This window comes from Homalodisca vitripennis, unplaced genomic scaffold (assembly GCF_021130785.1).
Source record: "Homalodisca vitripennis isolate AUS2020 unplaced genomic scaffold, UT_GWSS_2.1 ScUCBcl_12427;HRSCAF=22142, whole genome shotgun sequence".
In the NCBI taxonomy this organism is placed as follows: domain Eukaryota; kingdom Metazoa; phylum Arthropoda; class Insecta; order Hemiptera; family Cicadellidae; genus Homalodisca; species Homalodisca vitripennis.
Genome location: NW_025788555.1, coordinates 14,869 through 28,997, shown reverse-complemented (window position 1 = coordinate 28,997; position 14,129 = coordinate 14,869). Strand labels below are relative to the sequence as shown.

The window sequence follows — 14,129 nt, the reverse complement described above, 5'->3', positions numbered from 1 at the left end:
GGAAAAAGGTAAGCCTCTAATTATTTCTTAGATCTATAATCTGAATGTACAATGTACCTTGCACTGGTCGGTGGAGGAGGACTGCTGGAGAGCGGGAGGGAGGTGAGGGAACCGCAGACCAATACGCAACAGGAACATCGACCTCGCAGGGGGCACGAACACCCCTACACAAACACTACTGACTGCTGTAACACCAACCACATCAAAAATTACGAAAACCTAAATTTAACTTTTTATTTTGCGACACCTTGTTATAGAAATGTCACGCAAAATAAAAAGGTTGTGTTTTTGTGATTTAGAAATTATCATTAAAAAATAAGTAATTAAAAGATCCAGCTTCAAAATATTCTATTCTTTATATACTTGTCTGTGAACGATAAAGCTATAAATGCCATGGCTATTTATTGTTCTTTTATTAAAGGATGCTAGAGGTAATCATGGTAATCACGGTATTATTGGTAATATTACCATGTATCATATGTATATTCTGACGCATAACTGGTTCTCAATGTTCATGTTAATAAAGAGATTCTGATTCTGATACAGCAAAAGATACGTTTACGTTTCATATATTTTCATGAAACTTTTCCGAATATGGGTGACAGTTTAAAAAAAGACGTACTAATTCATTTGAAAATTTTGGTTGCCCCATTAAAAATTCGTCCATGCAAACAACAGTCACCAAAATAATTTATATTTATGCGATAAGAAACCGTTCCTCAGGGAAATGCAATGCACTGCAATAGATATACAAGATTTCAAATGGTCCTAAGAAGTGATATTGCACAGCTGCAGCAATGGCACATTTATATGTCGGTAAATAATTATTAAGTTCTAAAGCCCTACGATGTCTTCCGTCTCGACGTCTTTATTCTTCTAATTGGAATTCTCGTTGCTCGTCATTTTGGTAGCTACATTTGTTGCGTGTGCCACACGCTCTTTTTGAAGAATCTAAACCATGAGACCTTTCTGCTCGTATAATGTTCATTAAGGTTTGCAGGCATTTTGGCTTTTAGCAGTACGTGTGGGATAAAGTATATGAAATAGATTTAATTTCAAAAGGAGTGAAATTATTTCATAAACTTATATTACAAACAAAATTTGCTTTCGGTTGAACCTTTGTTACTTTATACAAAATTTTTTATTTTTACTCTTTGGGATTTCCTGATAAAAACATCAACTGTATACGTCAGATGTCATTTACTATAGAATGTAAACAAAGTAATAAAAAACAAATAAATATTGACTTTGCAGCAGTTTTTTCATTGCTTGAAAACACGGACAAAACAACGTTTAATAAAATTGAAACCTAGCTAGATCGATTTATCATCCCTGAAACCCCCTGTAAACTAAATTTCATGAAAATCATTGGAGCCGTTTCCGAGATTCAAAATTTATATATATATATACAGGATACACACAAGAAATTGCTCGTTTAAAGGTATTACATTCAGTGATCAATTTTCTAGAATTACAGATTGTGCAAATCTAACCTCTAGAGAGTCTGGAAGTATGGAAGGTACATTTAACTTATGGACATCCTTATAATTGAATATTGGGACTACAGGGTTAAAATTATACAACGAAATGAACTTATGCCTTCCACTGTATTAAAACTAAGTATTGACTTTAAAATATAAGACTAAATAAGCACATTGGTATCAACCATAAACTGGATTTTACCTTTCCAGGTTGCTAAGTTTTGTATTAAAGTAACAAACATTTCATCATCCACTTAAGTGGTTTGTTCACACCAAGATCTGTTTACAAATTAACAATTTATCATAAGAATGGGATCTATGACTAGATCACTACTCAATCTAGCTACAATACATATTAATTATGCCATTACATCCTTGATAAAGCACTAACCTGTATTACTTTTGCAAATGTGTAAAATAAAATGCACTTGTCATGAAAATTTTAGCTTGTTTAAGCAATATGGAAAAATTTAGAATGCAACTTGTTTATTTGTAAAGGTGACTTGTGTTTAACTGACAACAAAATATTTAATAACTCCCAGTCAGCTGTCAGTATAAATTGAGGAAATACATTTTATAAAATTAACTTTGAATAGCAAGTTGGTAATGTAATGTACAGTATTTTTTTTAGTACTGATGAATGAACATAGAGAACGAAGGACAGTCACAGAGGAATAATCATATAAAACAACAACACCAATTTGTTAATGTGAATTTTAGATCCTCTTATCTCACAGCACTCAGAATATAACACCTAAAAATACGTAAATTGAATGAATATATGCCATACATAGTAATTGTATATAGAAAAACATTCAACAATTGTAATTTGTAGACAAATACATGTATTGTTGTTAATATATTATGTATACAAAGTGACTTGTATAATACAAGACAATCTGAATCTTTGGTTGGGACTGACACAGAATCTTGAAAACAAATAGCATCTTCATGGTCACAATCTCTACTAACATGTTAACCCTTTTATTGTGTTCATGTTCTTGTACACTGTTCAGTAATATTTCCTAATGACCTCAGATTGGAGAGCAAAACCACTACATCCTTATATGAGAATCTTGATTTAGTGGGTGAACAGTTGTGTATATTTTATGATATGACAAAGGCTTTTGATCTACTATCACATGATGTACTTCTCAAGAAACTGTTTAGCTATCGGGATAAGAGGCAGGCCATTGAAGTGGATCCATAGCTACTTGAAGGACAGAAAAAATGGTGGTAACTGTAAGATATTCAGGAGCAGACGGGTCTAACTCGACACTACCGTTCAGAGGTCTCTCCCCCTATTAAACACAGGTGTTCCTCAAGGTTCCAAATTTGGGACCCGTACTGTTTCTGCTATATGTGAATGATTTAACCACAATCAATAACAGAAGGTAAGGTCTGCCTATTTGCTGATGATGTTTGTCACTGTTTTGAAGACCTGAACAAGGATTTACTAAGATGCAGAGCACAGGAAGGTCTTAATGAAATGAGCAAATGGTGTCAGGAAAATAAGCTACTGCTAAATAAAGGCTCTAATGTTTTACAACAGGAAAAAAAAACCAGATAGTGCCCCTTTACTACGGTTTGAGGGAGCGAGCATAGCAGTAGATGAAAGTGTGAAATATCTTGGCTTAACCATAAGCCAGTGACCTAAGGTGGAGGATGTGCTTTTGAAGGTGTACTTTGGATGCTTTCAACAGTATCATCAGCTATGGAATTATCTTTTGGGGAAACAGTTCAATGGCGCAACGAATTTTTTTTTGATCCAGAAAACGCACTCATAAGAACTATCTGCAAAGTACCCTTTCTAGCTCACTGTAGGGCACTCTTTGTACAGTTAAAGGTGCTAACATTGCCAGCCATCTATATTCTTGAATCCGCAATAATGGTAAGGAGGAAGTCTGAAATATTTAATAAAAAATGACCCAAGTACGAGGGGGTACCCAAAAAAAATCCGGAATTATTTTTATACAAATTATATATTATCAAATTTTTTACAATACAACCTTATCTCCTTCAAAATAATCTCCATTACAACTAATACACTTGTCCCAACGGTATTTCCATTGATCAGAACATTTTTTGTAGTCATCTTTAGAAATGGCTGCAAGCTCGAGCTTCGTTTTTTTTCTTAAACCTCTTCAACGCTGTCAAATTCGTTGACCTTTCAAGCCTCTTTTCATGTGTGGGAAAATAAAAAAAAGTCGCATGGAGCGAGGTCAGGCGAGTAAGGTGCGTGGGGCAGCGGAAAACCATGCCGTTTTTGGCTAAAAACTGCCCAACCAAACTGAGATGACTGTGTGTGCCGGTGTGCGTTGTCGTGGTGGAAGAACCAGTCTCCAGTCTGCCACAAATCGGGTCTTTTCTGGCGAACACTGTTTGCGCAATCTTCTTAAAATCTCCAAATAAAATGTATGGTTGACAGTCTAACCTGGAGGAACAAACTCAGAATGAACAATGCCTTTAGCATCAAAAAAGCAAATCAACATGGTTTTGATGTTTGATTTGACTTGCCGACATTTTTTTGGACGAGGTGAAGATGGCGACTTCCATTGGCTTGAACTGTTGCTTCGTTTCTGGGTCATAACCATAGCACCATGACTCATCCACCAGTAAATTACCTTTTTCCAGAAAAATCGTGATCATTTTCGAGATGTTCTTTCAGAAGGCGGCAAGTTTCAACTCGATGTGCCTTTTGATGGTCAGTCAGAAGTCGAGGAACAAATTTTGGCAGCAACCCTTTTCAGTCCTAAATCTCCTGTTAAAATTCGCTGAACCGAGCTCCAACTTAACCCACTACTCTCTGATAGTTCCTCAATTGTCTGTCGACGTCGGTGAGCACAAGTTCACGAATTTTCTCAACATTTTCGTCCGTTCGAGAGGTTGATGGACGTCCAGAACGAGGTTTTGTCTTCAATCGACATGTCGCCATTTTTAAATCGAGCGAAACCACTCGTAGACCTGAGTTTTTCCCCATAGCATCATCTTTGTAAGCTGTATTCAAGATTAAAATAGTTTCTGCAAGCATTTTTTACCAAGTAAAAAACCAAATTTCACAGCTGCACATTGTTCACTTAAAACTTGCCATGACAAAAAACGAAACAAGAACAAAACAGGGTTAGCGAAAACAGTCACTACGAACGAACAGAATGCACTAGGACAACGGAACTGGGGTCACTGAGCTCGCAATGGGTTGCGCGACACACGCCTAGCGGCAGGAATGTGTACTACACGCTGCCGGCTGCCAGCAATACAATTCCGGTTTTTTTTTTTTGTACCCCCTCGTACATCAATATGCTACAAGACAAAAGAAAAACGTTTATGTCAGCCAAGTAACATCGAGCCTAGCAAGAAGTGGCCCAAGATTCATGTTTGGGAAAATAATATAACAGAATCCCAGCTGAAATTAAAGTAATTGAAGATATTTCAAAATTCAAGACAGCCTTGAAGGAGTAACTTAATCCAAAGACCCTGTTACTCAGTAGAGGAATATTTTACTGAAGAATAGACACTACATGACAGGACGACCATGGCGGCAATTGCGCTACCAGTGGGAGATTATCAAGTATCAAGTAAGTAAGTACTGTAAGTAAGTAAGTATCCTGAAGCAGAATACAGAGATGGGAGTTTCTTCCAATATTCACCACTTACTATAGAAACAGAAAATTTTCCTGATTCAAGTTTAGGTTCAGTGTGACAATCCTTTTACAAGCAAAGTGTAATTCATCTTTAAAAAAAAGTTATATAGGATAAAGTGTGGATATTTTGATAGAATTTGCCTCAGAGATTGTACAGAATAAGCCAATGTTTACGATATTAAGTGTAGATCACCTGATGTGTATCAACAAGATAACCTGGAGTGGCGGACCCTGGGGTTTCTTCTACGCAAAGTCTACTACTTAGAGGTGGTAGGAAAAATTGTACTGTTTGTTGTGGTTCTAGATAACCTGTCTTTGGGAACAAAAGTATAATCCGCCTTAATCCAGCGATATTGAATTGAGTGCGTGAATCTGGAATTTCCTGGGGAATTTTACCAATTGGCACAGGAATGGTAAGGAGTAGCTTAACTCTCGGTTTACTTTCTGTTACGGTTACATGTTTTTCCACGGCCACGTGACTCATGGTTTCGTATTTATTTTTCTGACATGACTACATCATGCTTCGACTCAAAGGTGCTGCCACCCTTGTACTGCCACGTTTTATTTGTCACGCACAGAGCAGCTCCACAGTCAACACGCATAAAAAAAAATAAAGTGGAGAATGTCTCATTTTACCAGACGTTTAGCTTGTTTCTCATCCACCATGTTAAACTTCAGCAACGTCTTCATTTACCAAAGTGCCGCCAAATCTCCTTGATTTGTCATGTCAAATTGGTGGTTCATAAATTGAGTCCAAATCCCAATTTCTATAAATCTCAGAAAAGTTTCACACTGCTGAATGCCTAACTCATAATAATGTATCTGGACAAATCTAAAAGTTGATAAAATATCATTATTATTATTACTATAAATAGTATATGCCATACCAAAACACCATAAGAAAACTCGGGGTTTTTTCGGTGGATACGGTCTGCGAAAAGATGATGGAGGATGAGGGGAACTGGGATTGTTTGTCACAGTTCGTCTGGGGCATCCCTCCTGGAAAAGAAACCCGATCTGGACCGCGAAGTGGCCCAGATCCCTTTGACCGAGCGGCTGGATAAGGAGCGAGCCCCACGGTGCTTAAGCCAAATTTAGGCCTAGCCTGAAGTAATGTGATAAACAATCCCAGGTTAGAATCCTAAAGAGTAGAGGGAGGTTTTTTAGTGGGTAAACCCGTATTTTTTAGGGGAGTCCCACACTACAGGCTAGCCACATGCGTGCGTAATTGCATTTTTAAACCACAATCAAATTGGAAATTAAGAAAAGATTACATTCACAACTTAAAACACAATTGAAAAACTAGAAAACAATAACATTCTGTTTGTAACGTTCAGGTAAAACTTTACCATATGCTTTCATGATAGTTCCTTTGTTGACCATCAGAGTATAGTAGCATTTAAACAACACTACTGTGTTTAGTTAAATAGACGCTACTAGAAGCCCAATCTGTATCATCTTACAGCTGTCATGTAGCAAAGCAGGTGTTTGGGCACACAATAACACAGGCATAGTAGTTATGGGTTAACAGTGATGAGTTTGCACATAGATTTATTTTGGAGTGGTTGAAAGGCAGCGTCCTTGGACCAATTTTGTTTTTAACAACATAAACAATGTTTCTAAACTAACCTTAAATGGATAATTTTTCTTATTCACAGATAACACTCTCATTTCTGCACAGGGTAATACATGGGATGATATGCCATAAAAACATGCAATGATCTCATGCACGTAAAGAAATGGCTTGATCAACATATACTCGTATATTGTCACTCAATATTTAAAAAACTACGTTTATGGCCATTTCTTTAAGTGAAACGTCTGATTTCAATCTTCAAGACCTTGTGGTACATATTTAAGAGAATTTAACATCTAAATTCCTAGTCAAGTACCTGCCAGCTTTGTTCCATCCTAGCTCTCTCGAATCTCTGGTTGGTAACCTCTCGCTTGAGGTCTGACACCTGGACTTGGTATTCGGCACACTCTCCTTGGCAGCGACGCAGCGCCTCCGACCCATGCTCCCTGTTCAGACAACACAATTGACTTCAGTCTCGTGTGATAAAAGTATGTAAGAATAGTCTGGGATTGTGGGATAGCTTTCTCCTACAGCAAAGCTCTTGTAAAAAGTAGGGGAAAGAGGATTAGATCCATTAATTGGAGTAGGGCCTCAGGATTAAGACAATCAAAAATGTTTATCTCTCCTTATGCTAAAGGGTGGGCATCTCTCCTAGATCAGAGTAAGGAGAATATCAGTTCTATCTTGCTTATTGTATAACCTACATAATGTATTATTTGGGGTATACCCTTTTTGCGTAGATCCTTGAGCTGACTTCATCATATTGACTTGATATATTCCAGAGTTGTCAATGGTACTTTGCTTGTGTAACCTGGCACAATTTTGTCCTGAAAGTGTTATAAAAATGGCCTATTATGGGTTAGAATATCCACACTTATTTCTTATGGAACAAGATAGAAGTATGCCACACGACATGGAACAGACGTCACTAAAGTTTTTTGCATTTGGCCCAGCAGACATACAAACAATATTGTAAGAATAAGATGTTGACACAAAAATGATACATCACAGGCATAGTAGTTATGGGTTAACAGTGAATGAGTTCTGTATACATACAGAACTCATTCTTATTGAAATGAGTTTTTGTGTAAAATTTAAAGTTTACATATAAAATATTTCTTGACATATCAAGCCATAATATGTACATATTATGTACATTGAGTCACTATAAAATGATGTATACGTTGGGATAGGTAATCTACATGTGTTAATATGTCACATGTTTCAATCTCTTCTTATAGGTATGAGTATATTGAGTTTCTTTACAAATTTATGTATTATGCTATTTTCTCATTGCCATCATGGTTACCCATCAATGTAAAATCATTTGCTAACAGTCAGCAAAATTCCAGATGGACAAGTACACAGTAATGAAATCTTCCCAATCCCACAAGTGATAGGCTTCGCTACAGCTCAGCCAATAAGATTGTGGGGTAGTTGTGCCACAAAATATAATCTTGAAAGGGCCTTTCACCTCTAAAAGGAGACATAATTATTGAAAATTTTAAATATAGAAAGTTGTTGCAGTTTTGGAGTTGGGATTACCGAATTTTACCTTGCCTCTATATCCTGGAGGTGGCTCTGTATTGTTGCTACAAATGTTATAGAGACACAAGCAGTGACATCCACAGATAAAATACGAAAAGTAGGGACAACTTGAGAATTCAGTCTCACAGAAGTCGCAATCACAATCATCCACAGATTCCTGGAGTGTATCACAGAATTGGCAACAAAGAAATTTTCAAATTTTGTTGAGATCTTTTATTGTCAAACTGCCATTTATTCTTTTCATGAATCGCTTGGATGAATGAAATTTAGTTTGTTAACTCTGTTGGCAAAATTAATTAAATTTTTAATGCTGACAATTGTGAAAAAGTCAATTAATGTCACATCAAAATCAATGTTTTATTCTTAATATAAACAAACAATCGTATTTGAGATATATTACATAGAAATTGTCTAAAGAAAATTTAAATTTAAGTCAGGATTATTACTAGATATACCTACTCAGTGTAAATATTTCGCCTGACACCCATCCATATCATGATATCAGGCTCATTATCACAGAAAATGGAAGATAATTAATGGCAGAAAGGTTTCTGGTTGATAAACATAAAATATAGCACAACAGGGTGTGTAGTTATCTATCCTGATATAAGGCCCACTATCAGAGAAGATGAAAAGAAATTGGTGGTAGAAAGGCTTATGGTTAGTATATATAAAAGTAATAAGTGTGTAGTTGGTATAGATATAGAAATTGCATGAGACGAGAAAAGAAGAGTTTATAGTTATACAACAAAATAAAATAGCAGCAACATGTTTTATGAACAAGGGTTCAAACAATGCACTGCTAACATGATATCTAAGAGACTCACAATTTATCCTGCAGGTCTGTTAGCTTTGTCTGTAGACATTGTACTTGAGCTTTCAGTTCATTATTATCCTTAGCTCTCTGTAGAGTTTCTTGTCTAGAGTTGGCTAATACATTTTCCAAGGTGGCAGAGTTCTTGCGTTCCTTGCCCAGTTGTTCTCGCAGGTGGTCCATTTCTGACCTCAGCTGGCACACCTCATCCTCGAGCTGTGGACCATACCAAAATTTGTTATAGATGGCTACAAACTGATTTGTTGAGGGCTTCATCTTTTTAAACAATCTAAGACTTTTTTATCCTCTTAGAAGTTACATAGAAAAAAATGTGAAAAACAAGTGCAATACCTTCATCATAACCTGCTACTTAACTAATAGGTCAGGGAACCCATTCCTGAGGCATTTGCAAAATCCATTTAAATTACAAAGAATTTGTCTAGTCAAAGAAACACAATGCGTAGCATTTTGTACAGAAATCGGAGAAGCTACTGGCATAAAATATTTGGGATTAACACTTGAGAATGAGTTAAATTAGAAGATTCATGGTTCTGATATGAAATCTAAACTGAATAATTCTGTGAGGAATTTTTATTTTTTAAGAGACATGTGCGATGAGAATGTTTGAAGAATGTTTTGTTTTTCAGTTGTTCAAAGCGGTATAGAATATGGAATAGTTTTCTGGAATGTAACATACATGTCCAATATAAATGTATTATACATTCAACAAAAATCATTCTTGAGACTAATTTCGAAATCTTCAAAACGAGAACATTCAAGACCATTATTTCTTCTTTTTAAGATATTACCATTAGAAATTTGTTTGTTTACAAGGTTCTAAAACTCTTTTATAACAGAAGTGGTGACTTTCCCCTGCAGGATAATCCTTACAAGAATAAGTTGAACAAACTGTTGTTCCTAAACCTAATAATGCCTTCTTTACAAAAACTTTCAATTTCTTAGTGCCTCGTATATACAATAAACTGCCTAATTACCTCAAATGTACAAAAAATGTCCCATCAAAAGTTTTTAAGAATGCTTAAACTTAGGCTTTCACAAGATGAAGGTTTGGAACAATATGTTGCCATTGAGTCATAAAACTGATATTTATTACCTTTGGTTCGAGCAGAGTATCTCATATAATATTTAAATTTTCTTTTTTGATGTGCACTTCACAATTTTAAGTTAATTTGTATTATCTGATTAATCTTATTACATTATCATATAAGGGATAACACCTTTTGTTTAGCTAGGACTGTTAAATGTATTAATTATCAACTTTGTATAATAACTTCCATTTTGAGCGCTGATGTTTTTTTAACCTAATGTTCATATACCGGAACCTCAAATTAGACTTAGCATTTGAGGCCCTTAATTTTCTCATCTAACTGAAAAATATATGAAATATAGCGATAATCTTTTAGTTTTATTAAATGTTGTATTCTTCAATGTTAAAGAAATATTTATGTTAATTTTATATAAATAGCCGATTTGGGGTATTTAGTCTAGTCATTGTTAAATTAATCGAGAATATCCTATGTGTGATATATTAAGACTCTTCTCTTTGTATTGTGTTGGTTTAGACAAATTCCCCTTACAATGTGTGTATATCAGTTAAAACTTCAACCAGATGAAGAACCACTAAAATAAGTATGTACCTGTCTATTCTGGCAAGTGACTTGGTCAATCTGTTGAGCCATACAATGTTTCTGTGTCTCCAACTCTCTAGAAAGATCCCTGGAGGCATTCTCAGCTCTAGACCTGGAGTTGAGTTTCCTCTCCAGCTTGGCAACTTGCTGTGTGAGCTCCCTGATCTACAACAGTACATCAGATCACACTTGTGTATCCTGACATGTAACTTACTCATTCTAATGAGCCATACAATGCTACTGTCTCCAACTTTCTTGAATGTTCTCTGGAGACATTCTCAGCATTTGACCTGGCGTCAAACATTTCTCAGACACATTAACAAGTGGAACAGCACAACGTTTCTAAGTTCTCGGTAACACAAAAGACCTACCTGACTCTCGTAGCCATGCACCAATGCATTCTTCTCTTCAAGGCAGGACTCGAGGTCCTGTATTCGAATCTGAGCTTCCCGCAAACAGCTCTTGGTAGACTTCGCCTCACTCTCTAGACTATGATGTTTGTTCTCCAGACTAGCGGACTCAGCTGTTAGAGAACGGAACTGTTCCAGCAACGCAACTCTTTCCGCCTCCTGCAACACATAAACATAACTAATCTTCAATGCCATCCTATCCAGCTATTATTGAGTTCTATGTTGTCATTGTAACACTTTATAATTTATCCTTAAAATAGACATACTCATCAGCAAACAAGCAAATAGCATAAGAACAAAAATGGACCCAATACTGAGCCTTGTGGCACAGAATATCTTATTTCTTTCATCACTTATCATCATTATTTCTTACATATATATTAATATTACTAACATACTGCTGTAACCCCTTACCTTAAATGTCATATAATACTACCCGCTTTAGTAAGGTTATACAATAGACATTATCAAATGCCTTTGTCATATCAAGAAAAGCTCCAACAGTATTTTCTTTATCTATATTTTCTGTGACATTTTCAATATAATCAATTACAGCTGTTATTTTGGATGTACTCTTCTTATAACCATGTTGCTCTAAATCCAACAAAATAATAATTTGTATGGTAAGAAAAGTAAGGTATTTTAGCTAACAAGCTACTTTTCTAAAATATGTTTAAAAAAGTGGTTGTATTGCTAATGGTCTATAGCTCAATTTTGTTGTAATTTCTACAACCTCTGTTTCACTTCTGTTGTTATTAAAATATTATTTCATGCTTTGATAGCTTAAATGTTTTGGCTGGAATGTTTTGTGTGTCTATGCTTGTGCTTTAGATTATTTTTTATATTTGTTTTATATACGAATTGTGTATTGATACTTTTGTAAGCTTTATGACAACAAACATATCTTATTCTTATTCTCAGTGAATTTTGAATGTCTTTTTTTAATACATGAACAATTATTGAGGTATGGTTTTTGGAAGAAATTTTGTCAAAAATGGATGAGACTTAGACAATGAGTAAGCAAAGAGACAAGAGAGATCTCGCAGTTTAGAGAGTAAGTTAATGGGAGGCTGGAAAAACTTGGATTTGTTCAGCATGGTTTTTTGATATGGCATAAAAATATGTTTCTAATTTGGCTGGTTTCAGTTGGTGGAGGAGTCAGAATCTTGGTTTTATTGCGAACTGGGAACTTTGCCATGTGTTGATGGAATGTGAACGATTTAAAGATACCTTTCAAGATTGAATGATGACTCTATCTGGAGAAAGGTCCAAGGTCGGACTAACGTGGTGTTCTTAGCTGAAGATAAGGCTCATCAATTTGTTGATACCATGAAAAAATAACTTTACTCCACCCTTATGTTTATGACACCAGGACTTTCTTTTCCGCTACTGCCCAGGAAGACCGAGAGATGAGGATCTCTTCCTGCAATCACAGGAGGAAAGATTGTCTACACTCAGACCGAGGGAAGCGCTATGAGCTGATAGTCTGGGAAATTATGTGCAGACGACGGGTATGAATCAGTCTGGGTTAAATCTGCTTTGTGATTACAGATATGAATAATTTGAATGGATACTTTTTATTAATTCATTACTATTTTGTAAATCAGTATGTTGTCAGATTAATTTATGAATCGTATGTTTTGTTTTTATAATTATACACATTGACAGTTTTTAGTATTATATTTTTAGTTGTGTTACAAGATAGGAAAAAGCCAAACTGCAGAGTGCTGGTACTGTCATGAGGCTGATGACACAGCGGAACATACATTCTTTGCAGACGGTGGCAGGCAGAGAGCAGAAATGGCAACTTACTGTGGGGAAGATGTTGGAGAGTGAAGGGGCATGAAAGAACGTAGCTCGAATGATTACGAAAATCATGACACGTAAAACCAGAGACAAGCCTTGGGAATAAACCGACTCAAAAATGAAGCAATGAATTAACTGAAAGCTAAAAGACCTTGCAAGAGCTGAAGTAATACCGACTGGTGGTCCTAACTCTTGCAGGATGAGATCATAGGGCGGGGGAATTTTAGTGGGTGAGAGCCTCACATGCCTAGGGGAACCGTCAAGGATAGGCGGTACCCTCTAGGTATGTGGTAGAGATTTCCCTTGAAGCAAGGAAGAAAAAAAAGTTATAAGTAGTTTACAGTTCAATAAGTCCTAACTTTGTCTCAAATAAAGCCGAGTTACATTTCATCAACTCCCAGGAGATCGCCGGTTACCCTGGGGTCATCCTAAACAGGACCCTAACCACTTGAATGGCTGGAGAGAAGCAACTTCGCCTATGGATGGTTACCGAATTAATATTACAAAACTCTAAATTAATATTATCCATTGAAAAGCTAATAATATAATAACTGAGGTCTTTTACGCAATATATACATTATCGCCACTTTCGACCCAGAATTGCTGTCTTAGAAATTCTTGTGTTATCACTAACCATCTAATCTACATACCCTCTCCTCTTGTATCTGTGTGACATCGCCGCACCTCCGCAACATACTGCTGGAGCTGGAGTTTCAGGTCTTCTACTTCCCGTTTGGAAGCCTCCAGGCTACGACTCAGACGCTGGTTTGTCGGCAGTTACCGTTGCCAGATCGTCCTGCAGCCGGCTGAACAGTTACCAGTGAAATGTTAGAATATTATGTCTGGTGATACTCAATCACCGGAATGGTTTCACTTGGTTGGTTTGGTCCAACCTCGAGACATGCGTTTTCTACATGTACACAGTCTAGACTCCTGCACACAGGAGGATGCACCACAGGACTTTTATAGCATCCCCTTCCTTTTCAAAGGCTCAGAGAAAGTTTTTCAAATAGAAGGTAGTAAGCATCATCAGCTCCTGCTATTTTATGGTAGCTGCTTGACTAGAAAAGTAAGGGTTTATTTTATTTTTGTGGTTCAATTTGATACATTGTATTGTTAAGATCCCAAATCCTACAACTAATTTACTAATTAAGTTGACATTTTTAATTAAAACTTTGCTATTGACAGTTACTTATTTTTTTAT

At 36.1% G+C, this 14,129-nt stretch overlaps 1 protein-coding gene across 1 annotated transcript; it reads right to left on the bottom strand.

The window, feature by feature from the left end:
- Positions 1-57: 57 nt before the first annotated feature.
- On the bottom strand, positions 58-13,712 carry LOC124375010 (centrosomal protein of 135 kDa-like; the record flags this gene model as incomplete). The annotated part of the gene is made up of 7 exons (XM_046833143.1): positions 13,576-13,712; positions 11,081-11,278; positions 10,719-10,874; positions 9,074-9,276; positions 7,015-7,144; positions 2,764-2,782; positions 58-185 (listed from the first exon to the last, which is right to left on the bottom strand). Coding segments are annotated over exons 1-7 (879 nt in total), but the record flags the coding sequence as incomplete, so codon positions are not given.
- Positions 13,713-14,129: the final 417 nt, after the last annotated feature.